Raw genomic sequence first — 22,423 nt, 5'->3', positions numbered from 1 at the left:
CCAATCCTGGTCCTCAAGGGCCAGTATCTTGCATGTTTTAGATGTTTCCCTCTTCCATCACACCTGACGGTCATTATCGGGCTTCTGCAGAGCTTGATGATAGGCTTATCATGTGAATCAGCTGTGATACATCTAAAACATGCAGGATACCGGCCCTCGAGGACCAGGATTGGACACACCTGGTGTATAACACGTTGGGAAATAGTTCATCTGACATGCAAACTATTCTGCAAATTCCAAAATCCATACATATTGTTAAAAAAAAAATGAAATGATCATGTAGAACCTGAGCAAATCAAGAGACTGATTTTCTGCCTGAAAAGTAAGTAGAAGTAAGAAGGGAGGGTAAACATTTTATTTGACATAAGAATCTGGTTAAGACTTAATGAAAACAGTTGGTCATGTAATGGCTTTAAATTAACAAATTTTATAAATGATCTATAGTCATGACACATACATTCAGAAACTGTTATTGAAGAAAACAAGACTTGAAGTGTTTTAGTCGAGCTTTAAAAGCGAACAGCTGAAGGTATGGTTTAGCCAAAACTAAAGCAAAGCCAAAGAAAAGGCTGAAACGTCATCTGTTAAAGGCACCAAAATGTCCATATTGTTATTACTTTCATATTCAGACTTTACAGCAAGAAAAAAGATGATTAAAAAAAAAAATCTAATAACTGCACATTTTAGAACTTCATGAGAAAACTGGATCCTCAAATATGTGGGAATCGAAGTAAAAAGCATTGAGTTGTTTACATGTGTCCTTGTTGTGATCGAGCTGTGGTGAATCACAGTTGCGGCACCACGGTTACACTCCATAATGTGTTCGTTCAGAGCTTTAAATAGACGCGAGGAGGATTAATTCTCTCCCTTTGGTTAAGGGCAGTAACTTGAACCAATAACCAACGACCCCCGCTTCTTGTCAGTTTCCATCACATAAAATTAAATCGTCATTTTCTTGAGGTAAACTGTAACACTGAGATGCACAGTCTGGACCAAATGTAAAACATGCTGGTAGTGAACGTTCTCAGTGATTTAAAAAAAAAAACATGCAAGAAATGACAGAAAAACCTCATTCAGTGGCACTTTTCAGAGCCTGAGGGGAGGCCGGAACTAATGACGATGACAGCAGTACGACTATTGATGACAAATGTTCGGCTGTTTTACCACAAGGCCACTTGAGGTTATTGGCACAGAGACAGTTATTTATTTATTTTTTATCCTAATTCACCCTCGTTTTGAACCTTTCCAACATGAGTCGATGTCTTTCTGATCTGAGTCTTGGTTTTACTGTTCTGGCTAATTTGAAGTGTAAAAACAAAAGGCAGAATGAACCAAATATTTGCACCCTGATACAAGTAATGATGTCGAACGTAGAGGCTTTAACCGCTTAGATCAGTGGTGTCTCCCTCCAGTGGTGATTACAGCGTAGTGACTGACTTTCCCCATCTATTAACAGTGAAACCATGTAGAAGAAACTGAATGTGGGTCTGTTTGAGAGCAGGTGCACCAAAAAAAAAATCAACAACATACCAAACAAAAATCAGCAAATCAACTACGAATGTGCAGTAAGTTAAGGCTCAGAGAGACAGCTGCTTGTAGAACAAGAATTCAGTCATGCTATTGCATCAGTTCCTCTGTAACAAGTGTCCACACAGTGAAAAATCATCATGTCTTCTTGTTTTTTTAACATCCATCTTGACTTAGGACGCTTCAACAGGTTCTCACACAGCAAACAGTTTCAGGCCCACACAAAAGTACGCATGTAATGAAGCTTACATTTTTTTCTCCTTCAGTTTAAGGATGACATTGTCTGCGATATCCATAATCCTCCTCCTCGTATCAGTGAAACGCGATAAACATGGTCACGTCTCCCATGTTTCCTCATCTCTTCAGCTGAAGCGCATCACGAGGGAGAAATAAAATTATAACACAGTAGTAACGGCTCCCACCCGGGTGACTTAGGTGTGGAGGTGGGATCGGACAGAGGGTAGGTCGGCGATCCGTTGGCGTAAATGGGTCATGAATTCAAACATGGTGGCGGCGAGGCTCTGGTGGATGAGGTAGCGCGGCAGTCGACCCTGGACGCCAAACACAAAACACCAGTTAGTGGGTTTTTTCATTCTACTACTGCTGTTTAGTTTAGTTTGTTTCATTCATGAGATCAAATAAAACGAAAATTTGCTTTTACATGTCAGCAAAATTGACCACAATATGAATGGAAAGGAGCAGAAAGACAACCTCCTAATATAATATCTGCTGTCACTTACAGCTGCAATTCAACATTTACCAAAAAATAAAGAAAAACTATTTGTTCTTTATTTTCTAATTTTTTTTAACCTTAACCTGACGGCAAAGCACTTTAGAAAGAAGTAAAAGCTGAACAAAAAAACCTTAGACTCAACAAAAAAAAAGCTTAAACTGAACAAAAAAGGGCTTATCTTCTTATATGACCAGATCTGATCCCAGCTGGACGACAACAATTAATGTCTATATTATAAAAGCCAGGCGGCCTCTTTGTGTGTGTGTCTGGGGATTCACACAAAATCCAGAAAGAGGTGATTGCTGAAATTTGGCATATTTCTGTATTTTTGGTCAAGGAAGAGACTAGCAAAAACAGCAAGTTGATAGGACTGATATTTTGGGAGATATTAGTAATTTTGGATCACGTTGCTATGGCCAAAATGCTTTGGTGGTGAAGGCTGGACAAATGCAGTACAGCATGCACGAATACACAACAGCATAAAAACTACCTCATCTAGAACCTGTGGATCTTCATGGGTCAGTGCAGTAGATGTCAGTTTATCAAATAATCAATTAGTTGTTTGATTTGTAAAAAAGGTCATTCTGTTTCTCATAGCCCAAGTTGACACATTTGGTCCAAAACCCAACCCAAATAACTCCTAAGCAGGAGTAAAGAAACGATTAAATACCCAAAGTTAAGGTCAAATCAAGGATTCAGACTTACTTTTCTTAACAAAAATAACTATTTTTCAAGATAGTTTCAGATTAATTTACTAGCCGACAACTGTATTAATGGACTGTTGTTTATTTTTGCTCTTTTCTTATTGTTCCAGTCTTCTGCACCATCTTGTCACTTTTTATAGCAACAAAACTATGATCTACTTAAACTTAAAGTAACAGTGAATGTAATTTCAAGCATATTTCACATTCTTAAAGGCAAAAAAGTACATAGGAGTTTGTCAGCTGATCTGTGTTCAGCCAATCAGAAGGTTTACTAATGAAAAGTGGATGGTGATGTTTGTGGCAGAGATGCACCGTGGGAAAAAAATTAATCTACGAAAATCATTAATATATACATACAAATGGTACAGGCAAGTACAAGTATTAAGATATGGATATTTTAAGACGTTTTAATGCCTTAAATTCATTCAGATTGCTGGAATTTAGGCTTCACAAAGACTTGCGGAAACAGACAATTAAAACTCACTGGAGTTTTTTCATCTTTATAGGGTTCCTACAAGGTTTCTACCAGTTAAATTTAAAACTTTTAAGACTACTTAGAACAGAATTTAATGCCCATTTCACAGCCATTCCCCTCCACTCCTGTCAACCAGGTTGAGAATGATTGTTTCTCCAACCAGGCATTATTAAATTTGCACTTCCTCATGATTACTTTTCACTTGCGAGCAGTCCCTTAAAGTTCCATAATTCGGCTTTCTCAGGCAACTAATGGCTGCATGTGTGTTGGGCCGAATGTTCTGACATCATTCCTCACTGGAAGCTGCAAAGTTAGCGGTAATTGGTTCCTAATTTCAGTATAAATTGTGGGGTTGGATTGAGTAGAAGTGAGAAGACTAATGTTACCTTCTTTGCAGCATGGACATTTCCCTGACATATTTAAACACAATGCAGCGAACATGTTTATGACAACATAACTTAAGACCTACCATATCAAATGTAATAACTTTTAAAGACTTTTTTAAGTTAATAAATGCAGATTTGAAAACTCAAGACTTTTAAGCTTTTTAAGACCCGTGGGCACCCTGTCTTTAGGATAAAGATAAGCAATTTTAGCTCAGATAGACTAAAAAAATGTTGCGTGTGCATGTTCTCACCTTCAGGTCCGTGTTCAAAACCCAGATGAAGGTGCAGACAGATGGGTTACTGCTGGATTTGAGAACCACAAACCCTCCAGGACCGTTCTCCCCTCTAAGAAAGGTAGGTCAGAGAAGTTAGAGACACAAAACTCACACAGCTGCCCTTTCCTCATATTAATTTGTTCCGATTCACTGGTGACACAACCGAGCTGAAGGTACTGTCTGACCTGACGTAGCGACCGCTTGGAGGTTTGGCATCGTGGTCGGTTGCCATGCCAGCAGACAGGTAGCAGTCCCGTTTGCGCTCCACTCGCCGAACATTAACAAAGTCCCTGAAGGATGAAAAATCAATGCTTTAGTCAATTCACCTCATTTCAGACCTCCAGGCCAAAAAAAGACACAGATAAAAAGACAAAAGGTTGGAAGAAAAGGTGACAGATCAGAAAAGGAAGGTCTTTATGACAAACCTGGCAGACACGACTCCCCCCGCCGCCCCAGAAGAGACATCATACGATACCATAGTGTTATCATCAACCCTCTGGAGGATCTGTGGAGAAACGAAGGAAGTATTGTTCAACTTTGGCACCTTTACAATGAAGGAGAGATGCTTACAAAGGAAGCAGTATGAGTAAGAGGAAGTGGTCACCTGGCAGACGGAGACGGTTTTGTTCCAGAGGACCATCTTCTCTGGTTGCAAAATCACTTCTTGATACACAAGCTCGGCGGGACACTGCATGAAGGCCTGAAGAACACACACAACAAACAGATGTGTCAACAGCTACAGCATCGAAAAGGACAAAAGAGGGAAAGACACAACATAGATAACAAGAAAAGCACTTGGAGAGCGCTGACCTCTGCCAAGACAGATCTGTGGCCCCCCCACCCACCTTACCACCAAAATTTAATCATTTCTTCCTTGTGAACATTTACTCAAAGTTTCATGAAAATACATCCATAACTATTTGAGTTATCCTGCTAACAAACAAACAAACAAACAAACAAGCATGCAAACACACAAAGCAAAGCAATCACAATGCCTCTTGGCGGAGGTAATAAAAAACAAAAAACCCTCATATAGAGTTAAATCTCCTGCTTCCACTTATGTCAGAGGTGACACACGCTGAACTAAAGCTGCTGGTTTTCTGCTTCGTTCACATGATTTCCTGAACATTTGACATGAAACTTAAAAGGCCCAACTGCTGCATGAAATTCCCATTTCACTTTAAACCACAACTTCAGTGAGTTTACAGACATAATTCTACTGGAAAATCCCACTACGTTATGGTTTCTGCCACATCTTTACAAGGAATCCACTGTTTAAGTTTGGAAAGTGTTTGCACAAATGCTTGGAGGTGGTTTCTAACAACATAAATAATGTTCTGTTTTTTTTTTAACTACACCACAAATGCAATCTAAATGTCCATAGATCTCATTAATATTAAAAAATAAATAAATTTGAAGTCTGATTTATGATTGTCTTTTAGACTTTTTAAAGATTCAAAGAAGAATAACATAAAGTGAATGTTTATACTAAAAAGGTAACCCTTTAACCCCTGATGTGTCTGTTGTGCTCTTTCTGTATGATTTATTTCATATATTCAACCGTTTGCTAAATAGGTAAAATTTCAAAACGTACTGAGGAATAGACATTGTTCTTTCCATAGACATCTGAGCATGCTCAGAGCACCCCCCATCGCCTGTGTAATGGGGGCAAAATAAAACACAGAGCATTGAGACCAACTCGCTATAAAAATAGATGGTTTGGGCTATTTCTTACACCATTTTCCAGTGTTGTCATGATTTTCCTTTATCTTTTTTTACTGTGTTTTTACTGAGTTTTGACTGTGTCACTACTTTTTGGAGTTCAACCAGCTCAACTGATTTAGAAAACAGAGGCCCTAAACAAAAACTATTGGTCCAAAATTCAAATACCTGTTCTTCAGTATGTTCCAGTTCACAGTTCATATTAAACATCCTAAATCTCTTATTGATGTACATTCTGAGTGTCAAAAAACCTGTAAAACTTCAATTGCTCTAGTCTTTTTCTGTAATTTCACCCTGTTTTGACACACAGTAAAACAAAACCCCTGAAGGAACACTAGCGCATACTCACAGTAGCTTTTATGACAATGAAACACTGCAAATTCCAAGCAGCTCATTTCATTGAAATAACGTCTTAGGGCTAGATCTACTTCCTGGCACCTATTACTGCCTGACTTTTGCTTTTGTTTCTCTCTTTGTGTGTAGATTCCACTACTTCACTTCCCATCATTCTTCACCTGATATTGGTTTAACCCTTGAACAGACGGTTTTAACACATTTTACTCGCTCTGAAAATATGACAAGTGTTGAACTATCCTGATCTTTAAGATGCTAATGCTAACACATGTAAAATGTTCTAAGCCCATGCAACCTCTTTATTATTATTTTTTTTTTATGCAAGATAGGTTTCCTAAAATTCCAAACAAGAAGTAAACAGGACTAAAATCAACAAATAAAGCCTAAAAACAATCTTACCCTATCATCACTCGGGCCATTTGATACAGAGGTGTGTCTAAATTATGTTAAGTCTGGGGCTGGTTGACCCTTTAACATCACTGAAAAAAGCAAAAAGCTTAAGCCTTAAACCACTGAAGAGCAGAGCCTTTAGTTATGGAAACATCCTTTAAATAGAAAGCATCCTCTGCATTCCTTTATGGACATTATATATGATAAATCCGTCTGTTTGTGTCATGACTCCAGTTACTTTAAAGTGACTGTGACAGTAACAGGAAGTCTCTTCTGACTTGAGGTATGATCTGATTTAACGCCCCATTCGTCTCACTTATTTTACCACAGCACACTCTAGAGGTCAAATACTGTATGTATGTTTAGAAGTGGAAAAAAACTCAAAGCCAGACTGTAACACAGATAATCATGTAACATACATTAAGTATAAAATGTCGTGTCATTTTGTGTTGAAGTGAGAGAGGACTAAGTTATGGGTTATAAACGTGCAAAAAAATTAGACCATTTAGAGCTTAATATGATAAAATACAAAATTATGGTCTTTTTTGTCCATACTAAGGTGTGTGTTTGTGATATTGCACAATAAATACACAAAGGGCTGTTGTACCTTGAGAATGAAAGTCTTTCCATGGAAGGGGATCTCCAGAGTATAAACAGAGTCTCCCATGTCCTGAGAAAAATAAAACCACCATCAGTATCAATATCTTTTTTTTTATTTTGTTCTTGTACAACTTCACAAGGAATTAAGTGTGACACAAGATTAATATTTCACGTCTTCAATAAGAGGTTGAGAAACAAATACACCGAAACCATCACTGCAGTAAACAATGTGGTATGACTAGTTGTGTTTTTCAGAAGGCGGGACAGTATTGGCTCATACTTGGAGTTTTTATGATATTAGATTTCATGGAGATCAGATTGTAGCAAATCTCTTAAGTTTATTTTCTTGTAGAACAATGAAACATTAAGACAACATTAGAAAAATGTGACCTTTCTGTATATAATTTTAGTTTTGAATATTTGTGTTTTGTTTCCTCATTTCAAGCAAACAATGACTTATTTCATTCAACAAAAGGAGAGAGACTATGTTTACCATCACTATATGAGCATGTGAAGGCAGTTCACATCAAACATTCATGATAAGAAACACTGTTTTAGGACATGGCTGTGTGTGTGAACTGACCCTGTAAGTCAGAGGGTGAAACTGCCAGGAACTAGTTTTGGTTTTGTTTTTTGTTTCCTATGCATAGTAGCATACCAAAAGGCACAGGGTTACCTTGAGTCACTCCTCTGGTGAAAAACTGTCTCTATGGACAGTGTTTTTTCCTCTAAAGGACAGAGTTGCTCCAAGAATGGATGGAGAAATCCTAGATATCTGTTTTTTAAGTTTCCGTTATTACATCAATGCAATGTCAATGACTCTGTATCAAAATCCTCATTCATATTTTAAGACACTATGAATATACTTTACATTAAAACTGGCAGTTAGAATGGAAATGCAGAGTCAAAAGTGTCTCATCTTGTAATAATGTGAACTGGTTAAGTTTTTTTTTTTTTTTTTGAAAATGACAAACTGGAAAAGTTGTTGCAAGTTTCAGCTTGCATTGTTTTGACTGAACTGGGCTTTAAGCTTTAAGATTGTATTTTTTCTAATGATTTCCATAAAGCAAAACTGTGATTAACTCTTTGTAAAATGTGCTTTAACTTACTGTTAAAGCTTCTGTTAATAAAAACAAATCTTAAAAAAACAAAAACAAACTGTAATTAACTGAGTTATTTGACATATCATCGCTGTCAAGTGGAAACCTCTTATGTCAAAATGGTTATTTATCAGGAACTGGAAATAAATGGAGTTAAGAGATGTAGTCACAAGCCATTTTCAATATGTTTTATTGGTTAAATATTTCTAAAACTGTCAGGTCAATGTGAAGACTGACCAATAGAATCATTTTATGACCAAAAAAAAAAAAAAAGACAAAAAATGGACTTAAGAGGTTCCCGCTCAACAGCGCCGATATGTAATATGTGCTTTACTGACATGTTACTATCAGATGTTTCAGGAAAGCACTAAAATATTAGTTGGACATCAGAAGTCAGACATCACATTTCTGGGTTGAAACAGTCTATAACAGCTGCCTATATGTTCATTTACTATAACTTCTATATTTACTGAGGCACCAGCGAGGGTGAGAAGGGGCTAAATTCCTTTGTTTAACCACAATAACAGTTCTTAACACACTTTTCCACAGTCCATTTTTTACTTGCAGTTGATGACCGTTTTAAGTGTCTTACAAACTGTTGAAGCTCCTGCTTTGTTTACAGCAGTGTATCACTTCACTGACATAAATCATTACTTTATTTACCTATGGCATTGAAATGAAAAATGTATGTGTTTTATGGACGCTGTGAAATAGTACTGCAGAAGATTGAATACGGTAGAATGAACAGGATTACACCTGGAAGTAGGAAGTAACGTCTCAACTCAACAACATATATAAAATATGTCTTTTCATTGATTAGCTTTTGAGCTTTTTTTACATAAATTTATGTGTTCATTCAATGATAATGTGATGAAAGGCTGACATACTATAAAATCCTGATTTATTATATACTTTATTAAACTTATAATAAAAAATAACAACTAAAACAAATTAAAGAAACACAAAGTATCATCTGTATTATATCTGCTATCAGCTAAAATGTCATTTTAAATATTGATGTTGGTATCAGCCAGGAATCTTGCAAACGGTGCATTCATTGCCTTTCCCTGGTAAATCCACATTTGGTCTCAATATTCCAGAATTATCAAAATGGAGCTGCAGTAAATATCCTCATCCATATTTTATATTAATTTACTTTAAATTATAACCACCCACAACGTGTACAAAGAGTTGTCACGGTAGTCCACTGTCTCATCTCATTGTGAATCTTTGGTATGAACTGAGCTTTAAACAAACACCAGTGTGTTCTAAAGAGTCTTGTCCATGTTCACTAGGTGAATTCCACACTCAAATCCACACTGACTCACATTGTTCTTTTCATATTTCCAGTTGTCCTCCTGCGATAGGATCTGCTCCACCACTGACATGGCCTCCTTGCCCTGTCTGACGTACTCTTTCTCCTGTATTGAAACAGATGAGAGCAAAAGCGTTGAGCCATCGATGGTCAGGTTCAAAACAGCTCCTAGAAGAATGTTTCTGCAGACTGATGACGATACCTGAGCAGTGACAGCTCTGCGACCGAGACCCTCCTCATCTAGATCTTCCTCAGAGCCTGCAGACAAAAATCAGGGTCAAAACAGGCCAAGTAAGCAAACAAAAGTTTACCAACGCTGTATGAGAAGAAAGTATGTTTAGAAACGTGTGATAGATGTTCTGCACCTGCAACAGATTCGGGTGGAGAGTAGAACTGTCCGTCTGAAACAGCGCGGGGGTAGATCATGGGAGCCCGTTCACAGGCTGCATTCACAGCAGCTAAATAGGCTGAAAACAGCGGTAATGTGTTGAAAAGGTGAAGTAGATGTCTGTGGAATTATGTTCATGTTTGTCTATTATCACACTAGTACCTCTCTCGTCCTCTGCCTCCTGAGTGAGAACCTTAAAGTCCAGAAACCAGGTCTCCAGCCAGGCCACCACGAAGGATGTGATGGGTAACACGTAGCCAAATGCATTCTGGGTGAGGAGCTGCTGTAAAGAAAGACACCATATCACCCTGGAGCCGAGGGTATGAAAAGGACAAGAAGTACTTTTCCAGAATGAGGTGCATTTTTACTGGATATATCTCCATTTTACACAACTTTTTCTTCAATATCAGAAACAAAAATTGAACTTTTTTCTGTACCTCATTTGTCTGACAGCTGGATTATTATCAGTGCAGTGAAAATCATAGCTGTAGATGTTTTTATGTTGGATATTTGTGTTAAACTGAAGGTTTAAAGGCTAATTTATGAGTTGAGAAAATTCTTCTCATTCTGAAAACAAACAAATGCTTTTAAAACTCCTCTTGGAAAACGTATTGTCACTAAACTGAGAAGGATTTTCTTGAATTTATGACCTGCTGACTTTCTGGAGGTATGTGGTTTATAGGATGTATTGCTGTAAGTGGGGAACGTGCAGGTTTCATAGCGGTAAATATAAGACTTTTTAGACCTAAAGGAAGGGTGTGATCGTTACTTGCATTGTCAGGTTGTTATATTGTATGGTGTGTGTGTATATACATGGGTGTGCGGATGTTGGTTGGTGTACAGATGTAGATATAATTTGGTGTGTATGTATATGTGTATGTGACTATATGTGTATGGGTGTGCAGGTTTGTAGGGGTGTGTTTATGGATAATCATAATCTTATGTTGTATAACGTGATTACGCACTAACGGTATGAGGACTAGAATCGGTGGGTAGGACTGGATAAGCAATGGCTTCTTAATACTCCCTTTCAGGCACAATAGCCGTTCCATTTTCTATTATTCTATTTTTTGTATTGTTTTGTATTATGTTTGTGTCTGAAATAAACAAAACTAAACCTTTTTCTAGGAAACTTCCATCCAATTTTAAGATCATATATTCACAAGATATCAAAAAGGACAACAGACCTCAGTTAGTACCTTGAATTTGTCTTAAACATCATAATTAAAGACTAAATTTACACTGATGTTGCTGCTAGCTATTGCAGTTGAAGCCAATGATACTTTGACTAATAAATGAAAATCTCAAACTTCAGGTGTGAGCATGTCACAGCCTTGGTTTTTTGTTCAAACCCAGAGCAGAGGCTGATCTGTTTGAGGTAAATCCAATGACAGAAGAGACTCAGTTCCCTGAATAAACAACCATTTAGTGAAAACGATGTGTGTGATGATCTTTAACATCTTATCTATAGACTAGATACTTACAAAAGCAGCTGATAATATGTATTTTATCTAGATCTATTGTTTTTTTGTGACAGTTTGAGGCTCATTTACTGCAGCTCAGTTTGTCATATACGGAACCATGAACTAAATACACATATTTTACTGAGCAGTTCTCCTTTACGATTAAAACCAAAGATAAACCAAATACCAAATTCACCAAACACACCACTAATCTCTACCATCATGGCTCGGAAATCCTCTTTGCTGAACAATGAAACTTGACGTAAAACATTAGTAAAACATTTCTGTGGCATGAGGGACCTGATATGATTGGTTCACAGTGAACGATGGAGTGGAGACGTGACCTAATTAAAGGCAGATTAGATATTATATTTACACTGACTGTAAAACAGGAAACACTGGATTCTGTTATCTTTAGTCTATCTTTGTTTAAGCTGCTAAAGTGTACAACTGAAACTGTTCCCTCTCCCCATGAAAGATGGTGGTTCTGATGGTGGTTTTGATTTTTTTTTACTTCCCCATTGTTGTTACTAAACAGAGGACAAAGTGCAGATGAAGTTGTATTTGATTGATGAAACCCTCATACCATAAAACCGATTATGTCTCACTGTTGTTTTGTCAGATGACTGATTACTGACATTATGCAGAAGTGAAAAAAATGTGTTTTCACAATGCTGTGTTGTAGCAGAAGACACGACTTACGTTAGACACGATGACCTTTGCGACAAGGAAGGCGCTGGTCACTAGAGTGGTGATCTGTGGAGGAAGGAAGAAAGAAATATGTGTTCTGATTGAAAACCAAAAGTGTAAGAGTGGACTTTTTTTCTGATGTGTGCTTTCCTGTGACTGCGCTGGCTTACCGCAATAACCCACCAATGCTTCAACTTAAAAGCAGCATAACCCACTTGTAGACACAGGAAACGAAACACGGCAAGGAGCTGAGAGAAGGAGGAACCAAATAAAATGACCTCAGGCTTTTATGTTATCACACGGTCCAGACATTTCGAGTTTACAGTCTTTGTGTGTGTCAATAAATGGAGGTAATTTCAGCAGGATAATTGAGGTCACAAGACAATCTCTAAAACATGTAGAAAAACAGCAGATATCATGGTTATTATCTCCTACACAATGTATTTAAATGTATAATAGTGAGAAAAACTTACTAATATGTCAAAAAAGGAAGACTTGAAGTTATAAAGGACGACTTCCTTTTCTAGGTTTTCCCAGATTGTGTTGGAGATCTGTAGAGAACAAAGCACAGTTCACATGATGGCAAAAGTACACATGCATAAAATGATGACTCAACACAGGGTTCCAAAAGTTCAATTTAAGACGTTTTAAGATTACTTAGAACTGAATTTAATGCCCATTTCACAGCCTATGTCACCGCCATACTGGCAGAAATTCGTGACTCCTAGAATTTAGGAAAATGTATGTATTTACTCCAACGTCTTGATTCCCACTGTTTTGAGTTATTTCTCACAGAGGCTGTAAAGTTAGCGATAATCAGTTCCTAGCTTCAATATAAAGTCTCAGGTTGGAACTGAGTTGACTAATGTTACTGTCTTTGCAGCTTGGACATTTAACAGACACATTTAAAGGAGTGATATTTTGCTTTTTTTTAAATGGAATTACACATTTTAAAACATTTCCCTGTGGTCTACATAAACTGTAAATGCTATGCTTGGGTCTGAATTCTTCATTAATTCAACTCCACAGGTCCATCTTCAACCCTATTTCTGAGTATTGACACCAGAAAGGTCATTTTGAGCGCTGGCCCTTTAAATGCAAATGAACAACTTCACGCCCCACCCTCTCCCGGTTGTTGACCGGGCTTTCTGTCCCGTTCAGCCACTTGTGTTCGTTAATACAGCTAACAACTGAACATTTAAGGTAACTGGTTCAAAGTTTGGACATATTTTCAGTTTTTACTACAACCGCTGCTGCTGACAAACAATTATGGCATACTCGGAGAAATATTCGTCGGAAGTCTTGACCTTGTGCAAATGTTGTTACATAACTAGTTATAAAACATAACAAATTAAGCAGGAATTGCAACAGGTTGTAGAAATCCACTTGATTTTTGCCAAAATGAATATAAAGATAGCTTTGCAGCACCTGGAGGGTTCAAATTCAAACTTTTTGAACTATTAGGGTCCAAATGCACAAATAAATGTACCAAGGACTAATAAAAGTGGGTTTAGCAAAATATGACCCCTTTAAGACCTACCATATCAAATTTAATATCTTTTAAAAACTTTTTTAAGGTATTAAATGCAGATTATTGTAAATCCAAGACTTTTAAGACTTATTAACACCCCGCAGGAACCCTGTCAACACCAGTTCATCCTCAATTCAGACCTTTTCCTAGGTCATGTGATGGATTTTCTGCAGAACACTGACATGAAAACACCTTTAGGGAAACCCCAAATTGAACACCTAATACTTCTAAACTCCATTTGAAGTTTCTTCCTCTTCATTTACTTCCTAAGTTAAAAACGTGAGTGTTTTCAAGAAATTATGTGGTGATGAAAGAGTCGTAACATCAAAAATTCAGATTTATGTGACATTGTCTGTCACACTGTCTTGTAGATTTTCAAGTTTCAGTCTGTATTGGAAAAAATGTGTCAGTTTTTTTTTTTTTTTTTTTTTTTTTTTTTACATCTGTGGAAGTTATTTTTTATATTAAAGCCTAAATAATGTTGAGAAATGACAGAAGGACTTTGACCCGGGCCTTTATTTGTCAGATGTAGAACATACCAGGCCTTTATTTGATGAAGGTCTGTATTAAAGGCAGATCTTTATTGATAATTTCCTCTATTTAATAAGTAGAAATAGTCATATCCTTGTTTTCATCCACTCCTGTTAGTGATATTACAAGTACTGCAACACATATTTCTACACACACACTTCCTTAACTATTACAACCTAAATGTTCTCAAGCGTTTCAGTGCATAGAAGAAATTCACTGCTGAATAGAGCTTCTATTGTGTTAACAATCCATGCCTTTGTGTAGAACTTGTCAATTTCCACAAAAGACATACACCTGCAGTGACTGAAAACAGACACTTGAGCTGAGTGTTATTATGTGTTGAACGTAGTTGAGTTATATTGTTGCATGTCCACATGTACATTATGTTTAACTGGCAGCACGTTACATGACAGGAACCAGAAATGTATTCAAACTGGTTTTTTTTTGTTGCTGTATAAACTGAGAATTAGCTTTTATTTATTTATTACCCCGTCCCCGAAAGGGAGGCAAGGGGTATTGTTTTTGGTTTGGTTTGTTTGTTTGTTTGTTAGCACTCTAGCAGCAAAACTGTTGGTTGAATTCATACCAAATTTGGTTTCTACATTGCCAGTGACCCAGAATAGATCTCATTACATTTTGGTAAAAGTAAGTCAAAGTTAAAATTTTTTATGAACTTTTAAAAACTTTTTTTTCCCCATTTACTTAAAATGGGCCAAATTTCAAATGTCTGTAGCAGCAAAACTTTTTAGGTGAATTCATACAACATTTGGTTTATAGATTGCCAGTGACCCAGGACAGATGTCAATGCATTTTACTTATAATGGGTGAAATTTCACATGTATGTAGCAGCAAAACTATTGGTTGAATTCATATCAAATTAACTTTATAGACTGCCAGTGACCCTGAATGGATCTCATTACATTTTAGGAACAGTAGTTCAAAGTTAAAAATATTTTTTATTCGTTTTTAAAATCTTCCCATGTACTTACAATGGGTGAAATATGTGCGGGGCAGGGGGTTGTTGTGCCTGGCACCACTTGTTTATTTTTGTGTCAGCCTTCACATTGGCTATCATTAGAGACCCAGTTTGTAACTGACTCCCGGTTTTTATTTTTTTACAATTTATTTACTGACATTTTTCATATACAGTTCACAGCATCAATAACAGCAATAGCAGTTCGGATTGCACCCAACCCCCCCTCCCCCTCTCATTCCAAACCCATGGGCCAAATGAAAATAAATTCAAACCATAAAAAGAGGAAGAAAATACAAAGCAAAGCAGAGTACATGCAACAGAGATCATGACATTAGCAGTGGTTTTTGTTTTTAGGAAATACAGTACTGCACAGAACCAAAATCTTTGCTGCAAGAACCCGGAAACTACCAGGGATTAGATTTGTTATTGGGTGAAAAAGTATGTAGTTATTGTCATCTTCCTCAGAAAACCATGTTTAAATCTATTCTAGTTAAAAAAATTTTTTTTTTTAAAAATCAGCATTTGGTGACTATGAGATTAAATAAATAATAAATACCTGAAATTAATAAATTAAATACTTAAATGAGCATCTATTTGACTGACTGAATACTCACATTCAACTCAATAATCCACAGCAGGGAAATGAAGAGGAGGTCAAAGGTCACGAACAGACAGAAGGTACGGCGGACGTCAGAAATGGCCTTGCGTTCTGTGGGTGGTAAGAACAGGTACGGGGACGGCAGGGACAGCGTGGTCGAGTAGGAGGCATTGAGGGAGGCGATGGCGGGGAGGCTGCCCCCAAGCTCCCCATATTCTCCACCCGGCATTCCTGCGGCGACACAGGAAACTCCCCCTGAAAAACAACAGAGAGACAGTGGAGTCATTACTAGAGTTTCCAAATCATGAGTAGACTATGCATAAAAATGAAAAAAATGTGTACCGAGTGCACCACGTATGCACACAAAAACTCAAGTTCAGTTTCACTTTGACTGCAGTACGCTAATGTGCAATAAACCGTGAAATAAACCACACTCATATGTTTTTATCTGTATACACGTCTCATATATAATTATGTGTGTAGATATGTGTGTATAGGTGTACGTATGAGTATCTCCCCTATCCAACCTGTGGCATGATCAGCATATGCACAGCTGTAAATAGTATTTATAGCTTTTTTGATTTCTCTTCATTTTTGATTTTGCTCTTTTTTGCTCTTGTGTGCTTTGTTTGTGTTCCACTGTTGCTGCTGTAAATCTAGAATTTCCCCTCGTGGGAGTAATAAAGGAATATCTTATCTTATCTTACAGTAGAAGGGACATTCATTCTCTGCGAATTACGGATTATTGAGGGCATTTCTGAACTGGAAAGCTCAATGCTGACATATGTATGACTATGTATTTATTAACACAACAAAACTAAAGGAAAAGATGAGGATCAAGTACAGCAGATTATGCACATGACACTAAAACTCCTGGAAGTGTATAAAATTATCTCACCTCAAAACATATAACGACACCCTCCTGAGACCCAGGCTTTTTTACATTTAATAATTGCCTTGATTGGAATCAGCATGATGTAGGCTAACAGTTATTGGGTCAAAACACGGTATTCGAAATCTCTCTGACTGGACATTTTAGAGACAATTTGACAGATTAGTGTTGCTAAATGACCCACTTTTTTACTTTTAAATTCATTTTTGCTTTAGCTGGACCATAAGGGATTATCCAAAACAAGGAGCTACTTATATTGAAATAAATGTTGAAATGGCAATTAATTAAAGTTCGCTCTCTGACGGGACATTACTGTGTTTTGACCCTATTTCAGACATATATATTTTTTAAAATGCATGGAATATCCTTTGCAGTAGACAGTATTTGTTTGTTTTTTAAGTAAAGCTCTGAATTCTTGACAAAATTGCATTGCTGAAGAATAGAATTCACTTTTACACAATACATTTTTTACTACCATTAAAACACTTAACTTGTACTTCTTTTTCTCAATCTGCTTGTAAATGTTATTTTACTGACTTCTTTATTGTTAAATGTGTCCGTTACATGTGTTTTAACTGTGTAATCTGGTAACTGTGTGTTGTATTTGCTTGGCCAGGACTCCCTTGTAAAAGAGGTTCTTAATCTAAGTGGGATTCTTCCTGTTTAAATAAAGGTTAAATAAAATTATTAAAATTAAAACTTAGCTCCTATGTAACACTTAAGGTCAAGAAACAGACACACTCTGCTTAGATTACTCTCATATTCAAGAGAGAAAAGATATATATTAACTTGAAAAGGCCAAAAAAAAAAAAAAGGAATTTCAAGCAGATTTAACTTGACTTGAGCTGCTAAGTCACATGTTGAGTTTCTTTGTAAATATTGTCATATCGTCAGTCCAGAATTACATAAACATATAGTTTTTAGTCATATCCTCCTGAGACCCAGCAAAGCCTATTGATCCTCTGCAGGGGAAAAGAGTTTCACAGCTTTACTTAACACAAAAAACAAAAAAACCTGTTCACTGCAAAGGACATTCCATAAAAATGTGTATCTAAAAAAACTTGCATTATGCTGTTTCAAATCAAAGCAATTATTTAAATGTAAAAGAGCCAAAACTTGCACTTTTCTGGGTCTCACGAGAATATAGCAACAACACAGGCTATCAGAGCTAATAAACGTTGCACAAGCTTAGAAAAAACCCTATAAGGAACAGGAACCCAGACATAGAGGATAACACCCTCCACTTCTGTCACTGCTTAGCGTGAAGTCTCATGACTTTCCTCAACTGACCACAGGCCATTTTTATGATTTACTGACATATAGTAAACTGTAAGACTTAAAATATTCTTATAAAACATCTGTTATACTGGTACAGTTTTACAGGTACCGGTAGATAAGACATTTATGGCTACTTCATTTACACAAGGTGTTGCATGTATCTGTGTCAGCTTTGGAAAGTGTGTTACAGTGTTATCTCTCAGCTCTTATACAGACAGAAAAACAGTATGTGTGTGTCTGCTTACAAACTACCAGGACCAGACTGGACTTTTCACGAGGAATATCCTGGTCTGACAGTGGAAACCATCTCCTTAAGTCCGCTAAAACATAGAAATGTTTATTGATTTTTTTTTTTTTTTTTGGTTTTGTTTTAAAGTTGCAGTCCTTGAACACAGAAAATCACAAAGTTTCTAAGCTCAAGACATAAAAGCCAGATTTCAGCTCCAAAAAAAAGAAAGAACCACTGTAATATGCTAATTTTTTACTGACTTACTCGCTGTCAAAACAATGTTAAATCATGTCGATTACACAAATGCCACTGAGCTGAGACCAGTGAAGCAGAAACACATCTGAGCAAAAACTGTACTTGAAAAAGAATCAACAGCCATAAAGCGGTAAGGATTATGTTACCAAGTACGGAATGCATCCACAGGGATGAAATGAAGGAAGTAAATAACATTCCTGCCTCTTCATCTAGATTGTTGCCATCTGGGCAGTGATACCACCCGGCCTCTATTCACTAAAGTCTGACCCACATTGTCATTTGTTCCACAAGTTCCTTAAATAAGCGATGAATATAATAAATAAGCAAACTACCTGCGTCTGTTGCATTGTAAATGACATCAAATGAAGTATCCCTCTATTTTCTGTCTATCCATCTACCTACACGTTAAACTTTTAGAAGGATATTTCCTCTATGACATCAGATTTTAGACAGAATAAGAGTCTGTTTCTGGTTTGACTATTGGGCTTCTGTCCACTCAGTGAATCACCAACGTCTGCAGTGAGTGTTGTCTCTGAGTTCATCGTAAACACTGAAATTTATGTTAATTCTATTCTATCTACATTGTCTATTATGAAACACCTAAGGAATCAACATCCAGAAAGGCTGTTTGTCAGTCTTGGAATTATAGATTTATTTATTCTGTGTAGATGATTCTTTATCTTTCTCTTTCCTTATACTTTTTAGGACCAAACTTCAATATGTTGATAGCACTGATTGAATTGTTTATGTATTATTTGGTATTGCTTGATATGTAATTTCATTGCCTAAAGAGTAAATCCCATGATGCTGGTAAGGTTTACATAAAAAAAAAAATAGAATAAAAAAATCAATATTTACATCTCTATGAGATCACTTGAGCACCAACAAGTTTAGTATTTTTTTTTTTTTTCTTAGCTATTTCATGAAAAAGGGCAAGGAGTTTCTTATAGCTGAGATACTTCTGATGCAAAAATAGTAGACGCATTACTTATATGTTAATAGAATAGAGTATACACCTTAAATATGTCTTGATAGGTGCTTTAAGAGTCTGAAAAGATTTCTACAGTAAAGCGTTATAATGGGAAACTGCATTGTTTTGGAACCAGTATTGAACATTTTTTTAACAATCCGATCAATATGTTTACTATATTTACTAACTGTATTTGTGACACATTAAATATCTGTCAGTTCTGGATGAAATACAGTTGATTTTTTTCCCCCTTTAAGATTTGTTTATATTGAGTTTTTCCTAGTTTGAGCTGAGTTTTTAGGACAGAATTTGCTGTATACTGTACATACTGTAAACACCTTTAAACAGATTTGTGGTTTTGTTCTACATAAATAAAGCTGGCATGAATTAAGCCTGCAATAGGGCTTTTAGAAACCAGTCAATACATGTAAATTTAGAGAGGGATCTTTGCCCTGTGACACTAGTTTTTCGGTGTTTTTTTTTTTTTTTATTTCGACCATTGGACCTTTGTCTGATCAGTGAATCACCATCAGTCTATGGGGCAATTCATAAACAAAGCCCTTCAAATGTACCTTCTTTACAAAACTGAAACAACATGTATACCAGGGTTAGGAATTGATGTTCTGGTTTCAAGTTTTCGATTATTACAGCTGTTGTGTTGTCAGATTATGTAACATTTCTTTTCTTCATAACAATAACAATCTATCGAGAGTGGAGTTCCATCTATGAGGCTAGCTAAGCATGCTAATTTACCAGTCAGACGGCGTTAATTCAATCAAGATAGACGCAGTGATAGCATTCATAAATGTAGATAAGACTTTGTAAACAACAGCTGACCAGTTGAGGATAATCTAACTAACTAACCCTAGTTATTAGCAGGTTGCCCCAGTTAGCTTAGACCGGCTAACTAAAGTTACTCTCACTTGCTAACTGTTACACCGTGAAGAAAAAAGGACATAAAACCTCATACCTTCAGCGAAGCGCGGCGATAAGTTACATTACGCAGCAACACAGTGAAGTTAACCTTATACACAGACTATCATGTCAGGAAAACCCAAATTTGCAGCAGTAAACTCACTTGATTTACCGCATCATCATCACCATCATCATCCTCATCATCCTCGCTCTGCGGCTACTTCCGGGAGGAATCAGTTTCGTCCAATCAAAGACGAAGATTCCGACAAGATGATTCACTGCCTCGAGTCACGTGACGGTCACGGAGCCATGCAGTAAGTTAAAACGAAAGTCTGTATTTTTTACTTTTTTTTCCCACTTAAATTCCATTATCTGGAAATTTTAAACCACTGACTCACCCTAACTAAAAACACGGAGCTGAACTCTCTCTGAGCAGGAATATGATGTTAATTTTTGTTACAATATGACGTCTTAAATTGAACTTGTTGGACATTGTGTACATAAAATGAATATACCAAATAAAAACAAGGAAGTTTTTTTTTTTTTTTTTTTTTTTTAAAAAAGCTAATTCTCTGTGCATACTTTCACAGCTGCTACAACATGGTAGGAAAACTAGGGCCCTGAGCTTGAGCCCCCCCAAGAAATATCTATCCGATTGAAATTATAAAAAAGGGAAATGCAGTTGTGTAAAGAATACACATAGTAAGCTAAGAACAACATAAGAACATACCTAAATATGTGTATGGAAGCAGAAATTCCAGTTGAATGATATCAGACAGTCAGTGACTTTCAGTGCAATGAGCCATTTATGCACATTTACACGTGTTTACCAGTTTGGGATTTAAAAAGTATGTCTCTAGTCTAATATAATGTCTAATTTGGATCATTTCAGTTGTAATTATTAGGCTGATCATTACGGTCTTATTCAACAAAGATCATAGCTCCCCATGATCTATGTTGAATAAGACCATAATGATCAGTCCTTTGAGGAAACTGAGGAGGATGTCCCACCCAGCACTTCCCAAACAACTGAGGACACTCCAATTCTTCCCTCCACCTCTACCTTACCTGCACCTGAATTATCATCAAAGGAAGGTCCTCCAGGTGTCGCTGATGATCCTACACTGTGGCCAAACCTGACTGATGACAGCACCCAGTGTCAACGTAAAAAAAAAAAGTTCAAATCATGGACTTTGATTTTCCTCAAAATTCAGAAATGCCCCCCACCCCCCCAGGGAGATTTACAAAAGACAGTTACGTAATAACCATGAAAAATGGTTATGGCTGGTGTATTCACAGAGCACAGATGCTGTTTTTCTTTTTTCCTGCTTTCTTTTTGTCAGGTGAGATAATTCTCTAAGCAGTCGTGGTTATTGTGCGTGGAAGAAGCTAGCACAACATCTGAAAGAACATGAACTGTTGTGTTTTTACTTACTGATTATTGCATTTGCACGAGCTAAAATAAAAAAGTATTTCCAAATATTCAAACAGTGTTGTTCTTGTTGTGTTATGTTTTATTTTTCTTATGTTTTAAATTTATTTCTTTAAGTGAATATCTTGATTTGTGTATAGGGTTCACGTAAGTCTTTATTACATTTTTGATTGTCAAGTTTTTATATTTTCTAGATAATATTTTGTTATATGTCTTTAGTTGCACATTATTAACCAAACTTAAATGAATAAAGTGGTTTTTATATAATCCTCACGGTCCATGCCTATATGTTTGGGGTTCAGGGTGGGATTCCCAAAGATTTTAGTCACTCCTAGGGCCCAACTTGACTTCCATCTTTTTGTGTTTTATATCATAGCCTGTATTATTTTGTCACATGTTGTTTTGCACATATACTGTATGTCATTACTCATGTGTTGTTTAATGTACGTTTTAATGCAAACCAGATTTTCTTTGTATGCTATGTTTAAATATGATAAACCATCTTATCTTGTCTTCTTTGATTTATTCCTTTTTTCTTCACTGTTAGTTTTAGGCTTTTTAGTAAGTATTGTTATTTCTCTACACTGCTTCACTCTTTTACTCTTTTTTTCCTGCTATTTTTCTATTCTTTTAATAGTTTTTATATAGATTTATTTTATAATACTTTTATTCTTCTCTATTATGATTTTGTGTA

At 36.5% G+C, this 22,423-nt stretch overlaps 1 protein-coding gene across 3 annotated transcripts; it reads right to left on the bottom strand.

The window, feature by feature from the left end:
• Positions 1-340: 340 nt before the first annotated feature.
• On the bottom strand, positions 341-20,534 carry stard3 (StAR related lipid transfer domain containing 3). Of its 3 annotated transcripts, none has more exons than XM_030141927.1 (15): positions 20,461-20,534; positions 15,775-16,013; positions 12,596-12,673; positions 12,293-12,370; positions 12,135-12,188; positions 10,132-10,252; positions 9,947-10,048; positions 9,784-9,839; positions 9,595-9,687; positions 7,174-7,236; positions 4,705-4,800; positions 4,526-4,605; positions 4,286-4,390; positions 4,077-4,170; positions 341-2,078 (listed from the first exon to the last, which is right to left on the bottom strand). In XM_030141927.1, the coding sequence occupies exons 2-15, from the start codon at positions 15,985-15,987 to the stop codon at positions 1,959-1,961; spliced, it is 1,353 nt and encodes a 450-aa protein (XP_029997787.1). In that variant the 5' UTR covers positions 15,988-16,013; positions 20,461-20,534; the 3' UTR covers positions 341-1,958. The 3 variants fall into 3 exon arrangements, with proteins under 3 accessions (XP_029997787.1, XP_029997786.1, XP_029997789.1); XM_030141926.1 differs by having other exon boundaries at positions 20,353-20,504; XM_030141929.1 differs by having other exon boundaries at positions 10,132-10,249; positions 20,353-20,504.
• Between the last annotated feature and the right edge of the window lie 1,889 nt (positions 20,535-22,423).

The sequence above is a fragment of the Sphaeramia orbicularis genome, chromosome 8 (assembly GCF_902148855.1).
Source record: "Sphaeramia orbicularis chromosome 8, fSphaOr1.1, whole genome shotgun sequence".
Lineage (NCBI taxonomy): Eukaryota > Metazoa > Chordata > Actinopteri > Kurtiformes > Apogonidae > Sphaeramia > Sphaeramia orbicularis.
This window is presented reverse-complemented; position numbering and strand designations above follow the sequence as displayed.